Source organism: Castor canadensis, chromosome 11 (assembly GCF_047511655.1).
Source record: "Castor canadensis chromosome 11, mCasCan1.hap1v2, whole genome shotgun sequence".
Classification (NCBI taxonomy): domain Eukaryota; kingdom Metazoa; phylum Chordata; class Mammalia; order Rodentia; family Castoridae; genus Castor; species Castor canadensis.
The window spans coordinates 128,193,679-128,214,360 of record NC_133396.1 but is presented as its reverse complement, the minus strand read 5'-3'; the positions used below and the strand labels follow the sequence as shown (position 1 = coordinate 128,214,360).

The 20,682-nt window shown below is 47.8% G+C and overlaps 1 protein-coding gene across 3 annotated transcripts in view; it reads left to right on the top strand.

Annotated features, from left to right (window-relative positions):
- Positions 1 to 17,796, top strand: part of Sox13 (SRY-box transcription factor 13) — a 47,482-nt gene extending 29,686 nt beyond the window's left edge. The window contains exons 2-14 of one of the 3 annotated variants that reach the window (XM_074048576.1): positions 2,945 to 3,143; positions 4,423 to 4,534; positions 4,613 to 4,699; positions 5,630 to 5,802; positions 6,106 to 6,174; positions 6,523 to 6,634; positions 13,802 to 13,887; positions 14,083 to 14,245; positions 14,619 to 14,728; positions 14,872 to 14,968; positions 15,362 to 15,505; positions 16,389 to 16,605; positions 17,264 to 17,796. In XM_074048576.1, the coding sequence (XP_073904677.1) occupies positions 2,946 to 3,143; positions 4,423 to 4,534; positions 4,613 to 4,699; positions 5,630 to 5,802; positions 6,106 to 6,174; positions 6,523 to 6,634; positions 13,802 to 13,887; positions 14,083 to 14,245; positions 14,619 to 14,728; positions 14,872 to 14,968; positions 15,362 to 15,505; positions 16,389 to 16,605; positions 17,264 to 17,540 (1,845 nt within the window). In that variant the 5' untranslated portion in view covers position 2,945 and the 3' untranslated portion in view covers positions 17,541 to 17,796. Of the gene's footprint in view, positions 1 to 2,944; positions 3,144 to 4,422; positions 4,535 to 4,612; positions 4,700 to 5,629; positions 5,803 to 6,105; positions 6,175 to 6,519; positions 6,635 to 13,801; positions 13,888 to 14,082; positions 14,246 to 14,618; positions 14,729 to 14,871; positions 14,969 to 15,361; positions 15,506 to 16,388; positions 16,638 to 17,263 lie in introns of all 3 variants that reach the window. The other 2 variants (XM_074048575.1, XM_074048577.1) reach the window with 2 other exon arrangements.
- Positions 17,797 to 20,682: the final 2,886 nt, after the last annotated feature.

Here is a 20,682-nt window from a genome sequence, read left to right as displayed (position 1 = left end):
TATTTTACTTAATAATACCCCAAAGTGCAAGGGCAGTGATGCTGGAATTCAGATATCAGGAAGCTGAGAGGTGCTTCCTTCAATTGAAAAGATGAAAGAAAATTTGTATGCTAAAGTTGGGTAGATCTATACAGTAGGAATGAATTTTTCTGTCTGAAATTACGAAGAAAAAGAAATTTGTGCCAATTTTGGTATTACAGCTGAAACTGCAAAAGTTATGGCCACAGTGCAGAATAAGTGCTAAGGTAAGGTGGGAAAGCCATTAAGATTGTGTATGAAGCAGAGAAAACAATGACAGAGGCTTCAGGCATCCACTGGGAAGGTCTTGGAATGTACACCCTGCCCCAGGATAAGGGGAGATATCTGATTTTTCCCTCCTACATTTCCCCTATGTATGTAATCCTCATGTGTCTTGATCTATTTGTGCTGCTATAACAGAATACTATAAACTGGGTAATTTATAATGAACAAAGTTTACCCCTTACAGTTCCAGAGGCTGGGAAGCCCAAGGGGCTGGCATCTGGTGTGGGCCTTCTTGCTGTGTCATGCCATGACAAGGCAGAAGGGCAAAAGAGTGCAAAAGCCACAAAGCAAAAGTCTTTTAAGTTTTTTTATAACAAACCTGCTTCCCCAGTGACTGTCCCAGCTCCCTTGTTTAATGAAGTCCTCATGAGCTAGCCACTTCTAGTTAGGCCCCGCCTTCCGATACTGTGGAAGGGGGGGGGGCGGGATTAAGTTTCCAAATTTTGGGAGACATATTCAAATTACAGTGCTATGTAAAAGCAGTCTTGAAAGTTTTTATTTAGCAGTGCTTCTCCAACTGTGTGTGAGAATCACCTGGTGGGTTGCAAGATCCTCCCGGTGCCAGTTGCTTCACACCTGTAATCCTAGCTACTCAGGAGACATAGATCAGGAGGTTCAAAGCCAGCCTAGGTAAATAGTTCCAGAGACCCTATCTCAAAAAACTGAACACAAGAAAAGGGCTGGTGGAGTGGTTCAAGTGGTAGAGTGCCTGCCTAACAAGCATGAGGCCCTGAGTTTAAACACCAATACCACCAGAGGGGAAAAAAAAAAAAGAAGACATTCCATCCCATCCCCCAGAGACTGGTTTGTGAGTTTGTGTGTGAGACCCATGATCTGCCTCTCCTTAGTGGTACCTCTGCAACTGTGGGTTGCACATCCATGGATTCAACCAACTGTGGATCAAAAATACAAAAAGTTTGGCATCGGTGCTGAAGATGTATAGATGTTTTTCTTGTCATTATTCCCTAAGTGCAACTATTTACAAAGCATTTACGTCATAGTAGTTACTGAGTAATCTAGACATGATTTAAGGAATATGATTTCCATAGGTTATGTACAATACTATAGCATTTTGGAGGCGAGACGTGAGCATCTGTGAGTTCAGTATAGAAGTAATCTGCAGATTCCAAGGGACAGCTGTAAGCAGTTCTGTGAGCAGTGGTTTAACAAACCACAGACCAGTACTTATTAACTAGTGCCTAGGCACCGTGTAAATAGCAACACATCGCCCTCACGACTGCGAATAAAATGGGGACTCTCGTCACACCCGTTTTATAGATGAGGGAACTGAGGTGCAGTTTGTCCAGAGTCACACACCTGTAGCCAAGGCAGGACCCATGGGTAGTGGGAACCTGCTGTGTGTGCACCACTGGCACCCAGAGCACACTATCCCTGGATATGTGCCCCGTGTCTTGGGAGTGGGGCACCTGCTGCTTTGGTCCCAGGCTGACATGATCCTGGAAACTGCTCCCCAAGGTCCTGAGACTTCTCAGTTCCTCTCAGCATCGCAGGCAGGGGTGTGGCAGGAGGGCCCAGGCCAGCGCCCAACAGAGGCAGTGTCACGGGATATTGCAAGGGGAATCAGCTGCTTACACCAGGCAGTTAGTGTTACAAATGCTGCTGGTGCCTGGCAGGGGCCACACTCAGCCAGAGACCCTAGCTAGGTATCAGGAAATATTTTTCTTAAAGCCAGTCATCTCTTGGGCTATAATTTATTTTTTTTTACTTTTGATAGACACATGAATATAAGAGGTATTTCACTTTTACCTTGTCTCTACTGTAAGAAAGGCAGGAAGGGGCTAGAGGTGGAGTTCAGTGGCAGAGCAAATGCTAAGCATTTGTGAGGCCCTGGGTTTGATCCTCAGCGCTGGAAAAAGAATAAATGTCTTATATAGGGTAGTTGACATTCGGTTTCCTTTTGGCAAAGTTGTCGGGAATGGTGGGGACTAGGGCAAACTAGCCTGTGCCTGAGGAGTTCCTGCTACTCAATTCTAGCCAGTTTGTCATTGAGATGCAAATTCAAATCCAGACTATTATTTTATGTGCTATCTCTTGATTCTTAAAGTTTCAGTAATAACTACATATGTATACAGACAAACACACATAAAATCTTCAGCTCTGTTGGGCTCAGAAACAGCTCATTAGCCACTTCTGGCCTCCTCAGGGGAGCCCATCAGCCCCAATACTTCTAGAAGCAGGGATTTGGGGTGCAGCTCAGTAGTAGAGTCCTTACCTAGCATGTATAAGGCCTTAGGTTCCAATCCCAGCACTGGAAAAAAAATGAAAAGAGGCATGGAGTGCCAGAGTGGGCCCAATCATCTTTAGACATTTCTGTTTAAAAATAAGACTGGGTGTGTTGGTACGGTGCTGTAATCCCAGTACTCAGGAGGCTGAGGCTGGAGGATTGAAAGGTCAAGGCCAACCTGGGCTACATAGGGAGACCCTGTCTCAGCAAACACACAACACAAAAAAGCAGAAGGGATAGAAGAACTTTATCCTAACTTTTCTCTGGGTTCCAAAGGTAGGCTTGCGTTTTGTAATGTGTTTGTTTGAAGGATGCCAGGAGGCTCTGGGTGTGGGGGAGCAAGGGATACCTTGGCTCCAAGGGCCTCCCCTTATTCCCTCTGCTCTTCCTCTGCAGGATGTCCATGCGGAGCCCAGTCTCTGCGCAGCTGGCCCTGGATGGCGCTGGCACCATGGTGAACTGTACCATCAAGTCTGAGGAGAGGAAGGAGCTTTGCCACGAGGCTCCTCAGGGTGCAGCCACTGCAGCTGAGCCCCAACCTGGAGACCCAGCCCGGGCACCCCAGAATGCTACTGATCCCCAAGCTCCAGCTCAGGTGCCCAGCACTTTCCTAGGGGCTCCTGGGTCAGTGTGTCCACCCTGCCCCTGGGCAGGCAGTACCCTCCCCTAGCCAGGCAGCAGGTGTGGCAGAAAGGTCACCCCTGGGGCAAGGCTGAGCTCAGGTAAGCAGGAGGGGAAGGAAAGGGCAGCCTCCATCAGGCTCATCACCCACCTGTCAGAGCAGGATGTGGACTCAATCACATCTGACAGTGACCGCTCCTCCAGGGGTGCCCCAGGCCTTGCTCCTGAGGACTAGTTGGAGAGATGGGGTACGTGCTGAAAATTGGGCTTAAAAATAATCTACTGCCTTTTTCACTTAAGTTGAGAAAAATCAGCCCTATTTCCTAAGTTAGAGTGAGATCATGGTTAAAAGACATGTAATTCCTCGCCCTTAAAATGAGGGAACTGAGCTATACTATTAGTGAGGCTTTTTGAAGCTCTCACAACGCCTGTGATTCCATGCAGGCGATATACAGGGAAATATATCATTAGCCAAACCGGGTGCCAGTGGCTCACACCTGTAATCCTAGCCACTGAGGAGGCAGAGATCAGGAGGATCATGGTTCAAAGCCAGCCCAGGCAAATAGTCAGCGAGACCCTATCTCAAAAATATCCAACACAAGGGCTGACAGTGGCTCAAGGGGTAGAGTGTCTGTCTAGCAAGTATGAGGCCCTCAAAAAAAAAACCCAACAAACAAGCCAAGGCCAAATGAGTGAAAATGAAAGTGTTGGGACTTTAAAGAGAAATCCAGCCTGGAGGAGTGTATATGTATGTGTGTGGGAGGGTGATCAGGGAGGATTTCCTAGAGGAGTCAGGCCTCAGAGGAAGGGGAGGACATAGGTAGAATAGAATGAGGGGACAGCTCTTAGGAGGCTGAGGTGGGACCTGCAAGTCACTGGCAGGTATGAGAAGGCAGGAATAACAGCAGGCTCCCCGACTGGTGGCAAACCTCAATCCTGTACGTTGATGCTTGATCCAGCGACAACCCTGTTATACAGGAGGTAGTAGTATTCCATATTTAGAAGGGAAGAAGTTGTGTTCAGAGAAGTTTGGGACTGGGACAGATCAGACCCTGGACTTCAGTCTCTAAGCCTCTTGTTCTTTCACTACATCAAGTAGAGTATGAGCCAGGACTGGGAAGGTGGAGCAGTAGGAGTCCTGTGGAGTCTGGGGTTTTCTCAGGAAAGACCTGGGTGTGGGGGGGATTCAGACCTCCTTACATTCTGTGCCCCCTTTCTTGGGGATGGCAGTGACAATTCAGCATGTCTTACAGGACTGTGGTTCTCCAGAGAGCAATGGGTCCCCAGAGCCCAGGAGACCAGCGGCCTCTGAGGCTGCTTCTGGAAGCCAGGAGAAGCTGGACTTTAACCGTAATCTACAAGAAGGTGAGATGTCTGTCCCAGTCAGAGGGGGACATGGTGGGGGTGTTAGGATGACGCCTCTCACCCCATTGTGTCTTCCAGTTGTGCCGGCCATCGAGAAGCTATTATGCAGTGACTGGAAGGAGCGGTTTCTGGGAAGGAGCTCTGTGGAAACCAAAGATGTCAAAGGTGAGTCCCCTTGGAATGCGGGCAGGGGGGATGTCTGAGCCCCTTTTCCCTGCAGACCTGGCTGTGCAGCCTGAATATCTAGGGCAGTTCTTGGGATTTTTGGTGCCCTCATATCTGTCCTATGTCCATTGGCTCCTGCCTGGCTCTAGGTATTATCACCATCCATCACGTGGGGGCCCCCTAAGCAAGAGTCTGGCTGATCCACCCCTCCTCAAAAGCTTGGCTTCAAGCCAGGGGGTAACTACTGTGGGTGTAGATTTAGGTTATCAGTGACTCTTGTGACTTCAGGATTGTTATGCCATTGTCTGGGTCTCACTTGGAAATGAGCAGCAAATCCCACTCACTATAGATGATTGATTGTAGGCCACCAGGACCTCACAGAGTGAACAAGAAGTGGTTACTCAGGGTCACTGCCTCGCTTCCTCTGTTACCATTTTTCCAGTTTAAATTCCCACAGAAAGAACTTAAACCTGTGCCCATGGCCAGGGTGCACTCCCACCTACTGAATGAGAATCCCAGGGAACAGGCGCCTAGGCGCCCTGAGTGATTCTGATACAAATGACCTGCAGCCTGGCACTTAGAAATAAGCTGCCACACCAGACAGCTAATAATAATTAATAATAGTAATAATTAATAATAATTCCTGGGCAGAGAAGCAAGTTAATACTTATTGGTTGAGGACCATCATCAGAGCCTAGATGATCTTTCCAGGCGTTTATCTTCAACCTCATAGTAATACAGTGATGTGACGATTATCATGCCTGTTTATAGATTAAAAACCCAATGTCAAGTGCAGAGAAGTTGGGAAGTTCCCTGACAGGATCCCTAGGATGTAGCAATTGCTTGGCAAATGTCAGATGGGTGGGTGGGTGGCTGGGTGGACCGATGAACTCACAAAACCTCCATGGTGGCAATTTCACTGCGGAGCAGGGACTCAAGAGAGCCTGGCAGAGAAGGAACTCCAGCTTTTGGTCATGATCCACCAACTGTCTACCCTACGGGACCAGCTCCTGACAGCCCATTCAGAGCAGAAGAACATGGCTGCCATGCTTTTCGAGAAACAGCAACAGCAGATGGAGCTGGCCCGGCAGCAGCAGGAGCAGGTGCCAGCTGAGGCCTGGGCCGGGGATCTAGGGTCCCCAGCTCTGGTGATTTGTAGCCCTTGGTGCTGAAGGGACTCTGGGAAGCTCACTGCTCCTGTCCAGTCTCCATCACTGGTCCTATGAGGGAAGGGTGGGTACCCACAAAGGGAGAATATGTTCTGGGACTGATGTCCTGCCACTTCCTCCCAGCTCTCCATGGTTGGTCTCCATGGTGTGGAGGTCGGGGTTAGGGTGGGCAGGCTCTGGGGAGGAGGGGCCCGGGCTCACGTCCATGGCCACCTTGCTGATACTGTCCCTCACCAGATCGCCAAGCAGCAGCAGCAGCTGATTCAGCAGCAGCATAAGATCAACCTCCTCCAGCAGCAGATCCAGGTGATGATGGGATGGCAGGTGGAGGGGGCTAATGCCAGCTGGCACGGGTGCTGGGGACTGGGTGCAAATCGACCTGAGGTTGCCCAGAGCAGGATCACTCCAGCCACACCCAGAAGAAGAGGCCTTATTTCTGCTCCAGTCCCTCCCTGTCTACATTTTCTGTTGTTAAGGAGGGACACCCAGAATGTTCTCTTTCCCAGCTGAGATTCAAGGACAGGGAGACAAAGGTGGTCTGGGGTCAGGTGGGTCCTTTTGAAGATTGCCCCTACCCTGTGTCCTGGGCTGACCACAGCTGGGGAGCTCTTTGAGCCCCCGAGGGAGTCACACAGGGTTTTTTGCCTTCAGCAGGTCAACATGCCTTATGTCATGATCCCAGCCTTCCCCCCAAGCCACCAGCCTCTGCCTGTCACCCCTGACTCCCAGCTGGCTTTGCCTATTCAGCCCATCCCCTGCAAACCAGGTGAGTGGAGGGGAGGTGGTGTTGCACTGAGGCAGGGTTGATCCTAAGGTCAGGGAGGGAGCCCTGGATCTGCTCTCATCCATTAATTTGCTATGTGGCCTTTCAGGACCTCCATTTTATTTTATTTTATTTTATTTTATTTTTTCATTTTTCTTTTATTATTCATATGTGCATACAAGGCTTGGTTCATTTCTCCCCCCTGCCCCCACCCCCTCCCTTACCACCCACTCCACCCCCTCCCGCTCCCCCCCCTCAATACCCAGCAGAAACTATTTTGCCCTTATTTCTAATTTTGTTGTAGAGAGAGTATAAGCAATAATAGGAAGGAACAAGGGGTTTTGCTGGTTGAGATAAGGATAGCTATACAGGGCATTGACTCACATTGATTTCCTGTGCGTGGGTGTTACCTTCTAGGTTAATTCTTTTTGATCTAACCTTTTCTCTAGTTCCTGGTCCCCTTCTCCTATTGGCCTCAGTTGCTTTAAGGTATCTGCTTTAGTTTCTCTGCATTAAGGGCAACAAATGCTAGCTAGTTTTTTAGGTGTCTTACCTATCCTCACCCCTTCCTTGTGTGCTCTCGCTTTTATCATGTGCTCATAGTCCAATCCCCTTGTTGTGTTTGCCCTAATGTCCATATATGAGGGAGAACATACGATTTTTGGTCTTTTGGGCCAGGCTAATCTCACTCAGAATGATGTTCTCCAATTCCATCCATTTACCAGCGAATGATAACATTTCGTTCTTCTTCATGGCTGCATAAAATTCCATTGTGTATAGATACCACATTTTCTTAATCCATTCGTCAGTGCTGGGGCATCTTGGCTGTTTCCATAACTTGGCTATTGTGAATAGTGCCGCAATAAACATGGGTGTGCAGGTGCCTCTCGAGTAACAGTCTTTTGGGTATATCCCCAAGAGTGGTATTGCTGGATCAAATGGTAGATCGATGTCCAGCTTTTTAAGTAGCCTCCAAATTTTTTTCCAGAGTGGTTGTACTAGTCTACATTCCCACCAACAGTGTAAGAGGGTTCCTTTTTCCCCGCATCCTCGCCAACACCTGTTGTTGTTGGTGTTGCTGATGATGGCTATTCTAACAGGGGTGAGGTGGAATCTTAGCGTGGTTTTAATTTGCATTTCCTTTATTGCTAGAGATGGTGAGCATTTTTTCATGTGTTTTCTGGCCATTTGAATTTCTTCTTTTGAGAAAGTTCTGTTTAGTTCACGTGCAGGGCCTCCATTTTAGATCTCGACCATTTCTTCATGTATTTATTGGCTATTTGGATTTCTTCTTTTGAGAATTGTCTGTTCAATTCATTTGCCCTTTTATTAATTGGATTATTGGTTTTTTTTTTTTTTTTTTTTTTTAGTTGCACCAGGGTCTGAACTCAGGACCTCACTCTTGATAGGCAGGTACTTTTTACTGCTTGAACCACTCTGCCAGCCCAGATTATTGGTTGTTTTGGTGTTTAATTCTTTGAGCTCTTTGTATAGTCTGGATATTAATCCTTTCTCCATTGAATAGCTGGCAAAGATTTTCCCCCATTCTGTGGATTGTCTCTTGATTCTGTTAACTGTTTCCTTTGGTGTGCTGAAGCTGTTTTGTTTCTTTGGTGGTACTGGGGGGTTGAACCCAGGGCCTCATGTTTACTAGGCAGGTGCTCTACCATTTAAGCCACTCCACCAGCCCTTTTCATTTTGTATTAAGTATTTTTGAGATAGGGGCTCACTTTTTTTTTTTTTTGCCCAGGCTGGCTTCGAACTGTGATCCTCCTGATCTCTGTCTCTTGAGCAGCTAAGATTACAGGTGTGAGCCACTGGCACCTGACTACAGAAGCTTTTAAATTTGATGCAATCCCATTTGTCAATTCTTATTCTTATTTCCTGAGCTCTTGGAGTCCTAGTCAGAAAGTCATTACCTATGCCTAGTCTCGAAGTGATTTCCTATAGTGGTTTCAAAGTTTCAGGTACATTAAGGTCTTTGATCAATTTTGAATTGATTTTGGTACAGAAATCAATTTTAAATTAATTTTGGTGTGATAGGGATCTCATTCTAGTCTTCTACGTGTGAATATTCAGTTTTTCCAATACCATTTGTTGAAGAGGTGATTTTTCTCTGGTAAAAGTTTTGGGCACTTTTGTTGAAAGCTTGTAGCTGTGTGGGCTTTTGGGGGGGTCCTCTATTCTATTCCTTTTGTCTATGTGTCTGTCAGTACCATGCTGTTTTTGTTGCTGTGGCTCTGTAGTATAATTTGAAGCCAGGTACTATGATACCTCCAGCATTGCTCTTTCTGCTCAGGATCGCTTTGGGGTTGGGGGGCTTTTTTGCTTCCATATGGATTTTAGGCAGCACTCTGTTTTTTGTTTGTTTGTTTTAACGTAGGCACTCATAGCTATAAACTTTCCTCTTAGCACTGCCATGTCCCAAAGTTTCTGGTAAGTTGTGTTTTCATTTTCATTTGATTCTAGGCATTTTCTGATTTCCCCTCTTACTTCTTTAATGATTCACTGATCACTCAAAAATGTATTGATTAGTCTCCATGTGTTTGTGTATTTTTGTAGTTTCTCTTAAGGTTGATTTCTGGTTTTATTCCATCGTGGTCTAAATAAATACTGAAAGTTATTTCAGTTTTCTTGTATTTATTAAGATTTGCTTTATGTCCTTTTTTAAAAAAATTTTATTTTATTCAAATGTGCATACAATGTTTGGGTCATTGCTCCCCTCTTCCCCCACCCACTCCCTTACCCTCCTGCCCCCTCCCTCTACCCCCTTACCCCCTCGCTACCCAGCAGAAACTATTTTGCCCTTATCTCTAATTTTGTTGAAGAGAGAATATAAGCAATAATAGGAAGGAACAAGTGTTTTTGCTGGTTGAGCTAAGGATAGCTATACAGGGAATTGACTCACATTGATTTCCTGTGCGTGTGTGTTACCTTCTAGGTTAATTCTTTTTGATCTAACCTTTTCTCTAGTTCCTGGTCCCCTTCTATTGGCCTCAGTTGCTTTAAAGTATCTGCTTTAGTTTCTCTGCGTTGAGGGCAACAAATGCCATCTAGTTTCTTAGGTGTCTTACCTATCCTCACCCCTCCCTTGTGTGCTCTCGCTTTTATCATGTGCTCAAAGTCCAATCCCCTTGTTGTGTTTGCCCTTGATCTAATGTCCACATATGAGGGAGAACATACGATTTTTGGTCTTTTGGGCCAGGCTAATCTCACTCAGAATGATGTTCTCCAATTCCATCCATTTACCAGCGAATGGTAACATTTCATTCTTCTTCATGGCTGCATAAAATTCCATTGTGTATAGATACCACATTTTCTTAATCCATTCGTCAGTGGTGGGGCATCTTGGCTGTTTCCATAACTTGGCTATTGTGAATAGTGCCGCAATAAACATGGGTGTGCAGGTGCCTCTCGAGTAACCTGTGTCACAGTCTTTTGGGTATATCCCCAAGAGTGGTATTGCTGGATCAAATGGTAGATCAATGTTCAGCTTTTTAAGTAGCCTCCAAATTTTTTTCCAGAGTGGTTGTACTAGTCTACATTCCCACCAACAGTGTAAGAGGGTTCCTTTTTCCCCGCATCCTCGCCAACACCTGTTGTTGTTGGTGTTGCTGATGATGGCTATTCTAACAGGGGTGAGGTGGAATCTTAGTGTGGTTTTAATTTGCATTTCCTTTATTGCTAGAGATGGTGAGCATTTTTTCATGTGTATTTTGGCCATTTGAATTTCTTCTTTTGAGAAAGTTCTGTTTAGTTCACTTGCCCACTTCTTTATTGGTTCATTAATTTTGGTAGAATTTAGTTTTATAAGTTCCCTATATATTCTGGTTATCAGTCCTTTGATGTGTAAGACTTGCTTTATGTCCTTAAATATGATCTATTTTGGAGAAAGTTCCCTGGACTGCTGAGAAGAATGTGTATTCTGTAGCTGTTGGGCGGGATATTGTATGGATGACTGTTAAGTTCATTTGATCTATGGTGTCATTTAATTCTGAAGTTTCTTTGTTGATTTTTTTAAAAAAAATTTCTTGTGAGAAATAGTTGCTGGTATTCATTTTATTTATCTGTTTTGGTGGCACTGGGGTTTGAACTCAAAGCCTCACTCTTGCAAGGCAGGCACTCTACCTCTGAGACACTCTGCTAGTGTTTGTTGATTTTTTTATCTATCCATTAGTGAGAGTGGGGTGGTAAAGTCACCCACGATGATTACCTTGGGATCTATTTGTGCTTTAATGTCCAGCACTGTTTGCTTTATGCAGTTGGGTGTGCCGATGATCTGTGTGTGTTTACAATTCTTATATCCTCCTGATGGATTGCTCCCTTTATCAATATGAAGTGACCTTCTTTGTCTCTTCTGAATAACTTTGGTTTGAAGTCATCTTTGTCAGATATGAGTACAGGTACTCCTGTCTGCTTTTAAGTTCTGTTTGCTTGGAAAATCTTTTTCTATCCTTTCACTTTAAGCCTGTGTTTGTCTTTACCAGTGAAGTGCATTTCTTGTTGGCAACAAATGGTTGGGTCTAGTTTTTTTGTTTTTTTTTTTAATCCAGTTCATCAGTCTGTCTTTTGATTGAAGAATTTGCGATCATTAACATTCAGAGTTACTATTGCCAGGTATGTAGTAATTCTTGTCATTTAGTTGTTTTGTAATGTTTGATTCTTTCCTAGTCTTCTTATTTACTCATCTAGTCAGATTAATTCTTGCCCATATTTTCATGATTCTTCTCCATGTAGGATTTCTTTAAATATCTTCTACAGTTCTGGTTTAGTGGTCATTAATTCCTTTACTTTTTATTTATCATAGAAAGTTTTTATTTCTTCTTCAATTATAAAGGATAGCTTTGCTGAATACAGTAATCTAGTAATCTAGTCATTTTCTTTCAGGGCTTGAAATACATTATTCCATGCCCTCCTTGCTTTTAGAGTTTCTCTTGAGAAATCTTCTGTTATTCTGATGGGTTTGCTATTAATTGTGACTTGGTACTTCTCTTGCAGTTTTCTTGCTCTGTATACTTAAAACTATAATATGACATAGTTTCTTTTCTGATTTTGTTTGTTTGGTGTCCTAAAAGCCCTCCTGTATTTGGATGACCCTTTTTCTCAAGACTTGGAAAATATTCTGCTATTATTTTATTGAATATATTTTCCATGCCTCTTCTTTTCTATGCCCATGATTTGTAGGTTGTGGTCTCTTAATTGTATCCTAGAAGTCTTACATATTTCTTTTTTTTACCTTTGTCTTTATCTCCATGTTCTAATTCATTTACCTTGTTTGTCTTCAAACTCTGAGACTGTCTTCAACTTGATCCAGTCTATTGGTGAGGCTTTCAACTGAGTTTTTATCTGACTTACCATTTTCAGAGTTTTTTAGGCTTTCTATATCTTCATTGAATTCCTCTTTCATATCCTGCATTGTCTTCCTTATTTCATTCAGCAGTTTATTTGTATTCTCTTTGAATTCATTCAGGTGTTTATACGTGTCCTCTTCTATTTCATTGATAATTCTTATAATCATTTTTTTGAGTTCTTTGCAATTTCAGTGCTTCATTTTTTTTTTTTTTAGAGTCTATTACTATGGAATTGTTGATTTTGGAGGAGACATCACCTTGTTTTTTCATATTTCTTGTGTTTCTGCATGGGGATTTGTGCATCTGAGTCCAAGTCATTTTTTTTTTTTTTTGAAAGTTTTGATCACCTGTAGTTTTCTCAGTTGAAGTATTCTTAATGTTCAGGCAGCATTATGTGGTAACCAGATAGAGGTGGAGATTCCTACCACTGGACTGGGGCTCAGTAGCCAAACATTCACCCACATGCTCAGGGAATTTACAGTCAGAGAGAAAGAAGGATACCAGTCATCAGAGAGTCTGTGAAGGCATCCTGAGGAGATAGCATTTGACTGAGTCCTGGGAGAATAGGTAGGATGTATGAGGTGAAGTTGGGAGCTTGGGTAGAGGGCTTGGAAAAGGATGATCCAGGCAGAGATCCTGTATTCTGAGGCAGATGCTGTAAAGGGATTGAGAGGAGTTCATGACAGGGGTTTGAGATATGTTTGGGGAGGGGAATGCAGCATGGGGACTAGGATTTATTTTGTAGGGTGTGAGGTACATTTGAACATCTGAGTAGCAGATGAGTCATCTCTGTCTGTGAGTGGTAGGGACTGGAGGGGGACTGACTGGATTCACAAGGGGGTTCTTGAAATAATCATTGCCATAGGGGATGGCACCTAAAATTGGGCAGTGATGGTGGGTACAGAGACAGATGGAATTGCTAGTATGGGATCAGGGCCCATAACTGTCCCAGGAGCAGAATCAACTGTAAAACCAACCCCTCTGGTCTAACTCTTCCTGTTCCACAAGCCTTATATGGTACCCTGTAGCCTGCAGCTTGGAGTCCAAACTCCCAGATCTCTACTTGTGTGAATCCTACCCATCCTGCAGGCACTAGTTCACATCTCACCTCTACCAGGAAGCCTATTCGAGACACCTTAGCTAGAACAAAGTTCCCTAACATATCACCTGTGGGTCCTTATCACGACCTGCCATGTGGTTAGTGATTTCGTACACAGCGCTTATCTTTTTGCCTGAACTGTCACACCTCCTTGATACCATGCCTACTTGGGAGAGTGAAATAGAGTACGTTGAGGGAAAGGATGATCTGTGGAGTCTAGAGGACCTGGGTTCAAATCCCTGTGTTGCCATTTAATAGCTCTGTGCCCACTGAACTGCTACAGTGTCAGTTTCTTTATCCATAAAATGAGACATTGACATATTGAGCACTTATTATATGCTACACACTGTATTATAGGGATAATGTACATGAGACATGCCTCCAACAGGTAGCTCCGTGTTGCTCCTACACATAGTAGGTATAAGTGTCTGTTGAATGAATAGATGATGTACCTGCCCTCACTGCACCATGGAAAACTCTTTAGAGTGGATTGGGAAGGACAATACAGGGTAAAAAAGCTGATCTTCATGGAGGACAGTGGGGAAGGAGGGGACAGGAGGTCTCTCAAGTGGTGCCTTGGGGCTGGGGAGGGAAGCAGTGGTTGGAACCAAGCTGGTCCAGCTCCAAGTCTTTGCCCACCTGTGGTGCTAGGACCCCATCAAGCAGGTGTCTGCTGTTCTGTGCTCATCCAGGACTTTTCCCCTTGCCGCTTTTCCACAGTGGAGTACCAGCTGCAGCTGCTGCATAGCCCTCCTGCCCCTGTGGTGAAGAGGCCTGGGGCCCTGGCCACCCACCACCCTCTGCAGGTACTGTCCCTGCTGCCGACCTTGGGCTCCCTCCCTAGCACTGGCCAGCTGGCTGCCCTTCTTTATTCTTCCCTTTTTCTTTCTCTCCTGGCTGCTCTGGGGATGCTTGGCTCATCTTCCCCTGTGTCTTCTCTGTCCCTTGGTGGGGTGTCCTTTGATGTCTCTCACCCTCTTGACCTTTTGGATCTCCCTCAGGAGCCCTCCCAGCCCCTAAACCTCACAGCCAAGCCCAAGGCTCCTGAGCTGCCCACCACCTCCAGCTCCCCGAATCTGAAGATGAGCAACTGTGGGCCCCGCCCCCCCAGCCATGGAGCCCCCACGCGGGACCTCCAGTCCAGCCCTCCCAGCCTGCCTCTAGGTAAGCTTTTCTATCTGCCCTCCTAGGGGACAGCCAAGGTGCAGGATGTGACTTTGGGTATGTCCCTTCCCTCTCTGGGTTTGTTTTTTAAATCAAGGGTATAGACTTGCTCTTAGAAAGCCCTTTCCTCCTCTCCCCTGTCTGATTTGTCTGGGCATTCCAGCATTGGATTCAGGCTGCTGAGCTGCACAGTTCCCAGTCTATTGACACTGCACAGCAGCCACTGTACGTGGCGTCCCTGTGGGGATGTGTGTGCGGGGCGGGGAGCACTAATCCAGTAATTTAGGAGAAGCATGGTGTGAAACTAAATGACTGTGGGCTCACCTCACACTCTCAGCTCTCCCACCCTTGTCTTCCTCCTCTTCTCTTGCAGGCTTCCTTGGTGAAGGGGATGCTGTCACCAAAGCCATCCAGGATGCTCGACAGCTGCTACACAGCCACAGTGGAGCCTTGGAAAGCTCCCCCAACCCACCCTTCCGCAAGGTATGGACCCCACTGTCTTGCTCCTGAGGGCAGGAGCAGGTGGTAGAAGATGCAGAGACAGAAACCACAGAAGGGACAGGCAACTGGGAGGAGAGGGTGACACAGGGGAATTCTGAGGCTCAAGTCACTTCTGTCGACCATAGGACCTCATCAGTCTGGACTCGTCCCCAGCCAAGGAGCGGCTGGAGGAGAGCTGTGTGCACCCACTGGAAGAAGCCATGCTGAGCTGCGACATGGACGGTGAGCGCTCTGGCACTGGGCTGGTGGGTAGAGGGCTACCCCTGAATCCCCTGCTAAGGTTCATGCCTGTCCCTGGTTCCTTCCTTCCCTCTTCCATCTCTGAGGTCCTTCCTAGTGATTGTGCTCCCACTGTCTTTGGGTGTTTCTTTTGGGCTCTGTTTCTGGGTCTGCTTTCCTGCATCTTGTGACTGTCTCTCTCTCTGCACCTCTGCTGGGCCCTAAATCTCTGCAGTCCTCTTCCCCTCTCTCTGGCTGTGTCGGGCCTCTCTGGCCTTCAGTTTCTTCCACTCCCTCTGCTCAGAGCCTCCTCACCGCCTCCTGGTGGTTACATAGGGGATATAGCTCTGCCTGTTTCAGACCAGCTATCTGGCTGACTCTGACCTTGTCCCCTAGGCTCTCGCCACTTCCCTGAGTCCCGGAACAGCAGCCACATCAAGAGACCCATGAATGCCTTCATGGTGTGGGCCAAGGATGAGCGGAGGAAGATCCTCCAAGCCTTCCCGGACATGCACAACTCCAGCATTAGCAAGATCCTTGGTGAGGGCCAGTGGGTGGCCCTCTGAGGCTCGGTGTGTCTGGGGCCATAGTCCAGTAGGACCTGATTGTAGGAGCCTGCTGGGTCTGCCTGGGGCTTGCTTGGTGATATTCCACGCTATGTTGAATTCCAGCAGAATCATGGGAATGCTGGGGGTGTAGCAGTCAGCTGGGCCCAGGAATCTTGTACCATCGTAGGGTTCTTCTGATAACACCTCCCCTTAGAACTCAAGTTGTATGCGCACATGCACGCTTATTCTTTAACCCCCTAATCTCTCCCTAATCTGTTCTACTGTTTGCTCAGACCTCTGGAGCTGGCTATGGCAGAAAACAGGAAAGACTGGTGTCCTATTTGGGGCTGAGGAAGGATATAGGCAGGACCATCTAAAAGAAGGTGGTGGTTTTCAAGGCTGGGACCCCCTCCAATGTCAGTGCAAGTCTCTTGTCTGGGACACTAGGATTTTTGTTTTGTCTTTGTGATGCTGGAATGGACTCAAGACCTCACACATGTTAAGCAAGCTCCCTTACTACTGAGCTACACCCCTAGCCTGGCACCAGTTATTTTGTCCTGAGCAGGGAGCCTGTCTGGATTGTTGGTAGCCTGGGTGGCTACATTTTTGTTAGTGTGTCCTGGAAGTTACTGGGTTGTTTGGGATGTGAGCAGGTGCTGAGTGTGAAACTGGCAGGTGTATATGCCAATGCTTGCCAGCTTTGTTCATTTGGTCAACACCCAGGAGCACCTATCCTGGCCCAGGTCCTTGCTAAGTGCTTACACAGATATCGTTGACCCCTCCTGAAGATCGGAGTCTTCCTCAGGGCTTCCAGGGTTGGCAGGGGGTTGGGGGTAATCAGCAGAGTCCAGTCCTGACTGCCCACCCTCTGCCAGGCTCTCGCTGGAAGTCCATGACCAACCAGGAGAAGCAGCCCTACTACGAGGAGCAGGCACGGCTGAGCCGGCAGCACCTGGAGAAGTATCCAGACTACAAATACAAGCCACGGCCCAAGCGTACCTGCATCGTGGAGGGCAAGCGACTGCGTGTGGGGGAGTACAAGGCCCTGATGAGGACAAGGCGTCAGGATGCCCGCCAGAGCTACGTGATCCCGTGAGCAGGCCCTCCCCAGGCGGCCAGTGACGGTGTGTGTGGCTGTGGTGAGAGACTGGATGTCAGTGTGTGGCTGGCCTGTGTGTGTGACGGGTGCTGTGTGTGCCTGTGGACTGTGAGCCTATATATGCACATACATAGGTGGCTGGGCCTGTGAGAGTGATTCCAGGGACGATGGAGAAAGACTCTATGTAAGACTATGGCGAGCACTCTGTGGCTGAGAACATAGGTGTATGATTGTGAGGACTGACCACTTAGATACCTGGAGAGAGGTACCTGTAAATCTCATCCTGATGAGCTCAGTACAAATTCAGAGGTACCAGTCTTCCTACAGGAAGATTCCTGAACTGACTAAGGCAAGCACCCTTGTGGATCCTGTAAACTGGGCTATTTAAACGGGGGAATTTCAAACGTACAGTTTCGCAAAATGGGAATCACATGTGATCCCCTGAGAATATGCCTGTGGCCCTGGATCTGTGGGGCAGTAGCTGGCAGTGAATTTTGCCATCAGGAAGCACATCAAGGGTCAGGGCGTGTGAGTCACCGAGCCAAGACAGGTGGGGTAGGAGTGTACGCCCCGCAAATGCCTGGAGGGTAGCCGGGCTGGTGGCCAGTGCAGGGCACAGACGTCTGTAACATTCCTTTTTCTGCCCCTCAGCCCACAGGCTGGCCAGGTGCAGATGAGCGCCTCCGATGTCCTGTTCCCTCGGGTGGCAGGCATGCCCCTGGCCCAGCCACTGGTGGAGCACTCTGTTCCCCACAGCCTGGATCCCAACATGCCCGTCATTGTCAATACCTGCAGCCTCAGGGAGGAGGGTGAGGGTACAGATGACAGGCACTCAGTGGCTGATGGCGAGATGTACCGGTACAGCGAGGACGAGGACTCAGAGGGTGAAGAGAAGAGTGACGGGGAGTTGGTGGTGCTCACAGACTGATATCCAGCTGCTGGCCTGGCCCCTTCTCCACTGTGGAAGACTTTGTCCTCACCCTGATGGGCGCAGCCAGCCGGCCTGGACTATGTTGGTACTTGGATTTGAGCATGCCCAGGTGATGGGCAAAGCTGTGCACTTGTAGATACATTCACAAGGGGAAAGTCCTCCCCACCACACCTGCGGTCACACCTGAGGAGCTACCAGCCTAGACAGGCGGCTTTGCATGGTGGTGATGGGCGGAGCTGGCTGAGCTCCTTGGCCCTGGGGCTAATAGCCAGGGACACTGGATGACCCTTCTCTCTTGCAGATCTACCTACCTAGGGGTATGGCAGCTACACACCTGTCTCCCTGGGGTCACATGCTTTGTTTCCATTCTTGTCCTGGCTGGACAAGCCAGCCACTGTGGGACCAGCACCCCTTCCTACACACCCCCAGATCACTCCTCTTGTCACCAGGATCACTTTGTACTTCGTGCAAAATGGCCTGCTGTCCCTAGCCATCTCTCTCTGCCTAGCCCATGGTGCCTCTGGCTTGTGTGCACATGCACGCATTTTCATCCATTCATCGCACAAGATACTTATTGAGGGCCCACTGTGTGCAGGCACTGTTGCTGAGTTCCTGTGGATGTGTTTCTCCATGCCGCTCTTGCTTCTCTGGGGGCCTCGTCTGTGCTTCTTTGTCCCCAAATTGCTACCTCTTTGTCAGTCTGGGTGTCTCAGGTTCTGTGTGTCCTTGTGTGCATTTCTCTGTGTCCTTGTCTCTCTGCAAGGCCCTCTTTGTTTCTCTCTTTCTCTATGTCTGTCCCTTCCCCCTCCCCATGGTGCCCTCTGGATTCACTGGGTCTCTGCAGGCTGGGGCCTGCCAGTGGCCCGGCAGCCTTCCTGACCCCCTGCCTGCCCCTTCACTCCCTCCCTGGCTCTGCCAGTCAGTTCCCACGGAGCCATTTTTAGCTCTGAGCAGCATGAGAATGTGCCTCAGCCTCCAAGGGGCTTTGTCCTGGTGCCCCGGGCCCTGGTCCCAGCCTGTATCCCAGGAGTGGGGGCAGGAGGATTGATGGTGCCCCTCTTTGTCAGTGACAGAGGCCCTTCAGAGGGGCCCCCATGGCAGCTGGTCTCCATCCCTCCCTCATGTGCATGGGGTGGGTGGCTCCCTGTTCCTGTTTTCATACTCCCAGGCCGGCCTGCCCTTCCTTTCCCTGCTCCATACTAGGGAACCCAGTCTCCTTCCTGATCAGCTTCACAAGTTTCCCTAAGAAAATCAAAGCCAATTGGCGCCTAGCTCCAAAGATCTGGAACAGCTCTTGGATCAGGGTGGGAACCCCAAAGCCCATAGGGCCAGATGTGGAGTCTGTGTGGCCCTCCATCTTCTCACCTCCCCATAGCTCCCACTTCTCTCCAGGCTGTTTCTTTTTTATGACTGTAAACATAGACAGTGCTTTATTTTGTTAATAATAAGATAATGATGAGTAATTTAACCAGCACATTTGTTTTCTGATGGCATAATAAAGAGACCATTTCAGAATCTGGCACTTGCGCTGGGGGGAGGGAGGCTGGCCTAAGGCTAGAGTTCCTGAGTGCCTCCAAGCTGGGGCAGTGCTGCTCCCTGGTGGCAGTTTGTAGGAGTGTCAGACACCAGGCCTGGAAGAGCCCAGCTGGGGTCCTATAAGAGCATTGCAAAAGGAGCCAAGAAGCAGGTCAGCTCTCTTTGGGCTTCATTATCCTCAACTGAGAACAAGGGGTCCTTCTCCAGGGTCCTTGTCCTTTTTGGGAGGAACCCTTTGAGAATCTAATAAAAGCTGTGGACTCAGAAAAGCATTCATATACCAACACCCTGAAGCCCCTGCACTGATCAAAGAAACAGGATTTCTAATGCTGTACGTCAAGGCTTACTCTCTTACCTTATGCTTTGAATAAGAATTTCAAAGGCCTAGCCATCACAGAAGAAATAAGAGGCCTGAAGGAGCTGAATGAAAGATTGAAAATCTTCAAAATGTGTATTAATGAGGATCTATAAAAAACAAGTCTTGTGGTTAAAAAGTTAATCCCATCAGTATAGAATGTAGGCAGCAAAGCTAAATAACAATTCCTGTGAAAGAGACTTGGGTTGGATTAACAGAGGCTTATGTTCACAACAAAAACGGGCCAGTGTATATCACACAGGCCTTCAGTCCTAGCCCCTCAATGGAAGAGGCCATTGTCACCTGGCAGGAGGGAGGGAAGCAGACATCCTGTCTGGAGGAGAACTGAAGGAATCCTGGGGGTATATTCTTAGAGGAACAGTCAAAGGGACTAGGGAGGTCTAGTTCAGAAAAGAAGAGACTAAGGTAGGGAAGGAAGGAAAAGATCACTTTCTTCAAAGTTGCCAAAATACGTAGTTTGTGAGATTAAACTTGGTCTCAGATGACAGCCTCTAGGGTCACTACTATTATGACTCAACAAAGAACTTTTCAACAAAGATGTCCAGAAGTAGAATGAGCTCCTGAACACCAGAAGTATTTAATCAGAGGCCCAAATACTGGGGGAGGGATTTCTAAATTGGAGAGTGGCTGTGAGAGAAGGTAGGTAAGGGTGGGTTCCAGGACCACAAACCAGCAACTCCCTAAGATTAGGGTCCCGGCCATTTGATCTGGGGATCATCCCAACTGCTGGTTTTCCTAGCCTGGTCCCTCAGAATTCTGGCCTCCTTCTCTGTCCTCCCTACACTGTGTCTTCCTACCAGCAGGGACAAACAACAGGGCTCAGCCTCTTGGTCTGTGTGGCTGGTGCCAGTGAGAGGAGCAGCCAGGCTACTTCGTCCTTTTAGTCACCCCCTAGTGGCCACCAGGGAGAGCTGCCTAGCTCAATTCTGAGGTCCATCTCCTCCGTCCCCAATCAGACCACTCTCCCTCCTTCCAAACCAAATCCTAGCATGTTCCTGGGGATTCCCTAACAGTCCCGAATTCTGCTACCAGAACCTCTGGCCTTGGGGGCAGAGGGAGCACTGCCAAAGGTCTTTGTCCTGCCCTCCTCACTCCGGCTGCTGAGCTAGTCACTGTGTCCTCTTAGGCTGGCTGGAGCTCCACCTATTGTCCCATGAGAGGATGGACAGGGTCAGGTGGGTTGCAGAGGCCAGGAACAGTATGTCCTGGTCATTACCAGGAATGCAG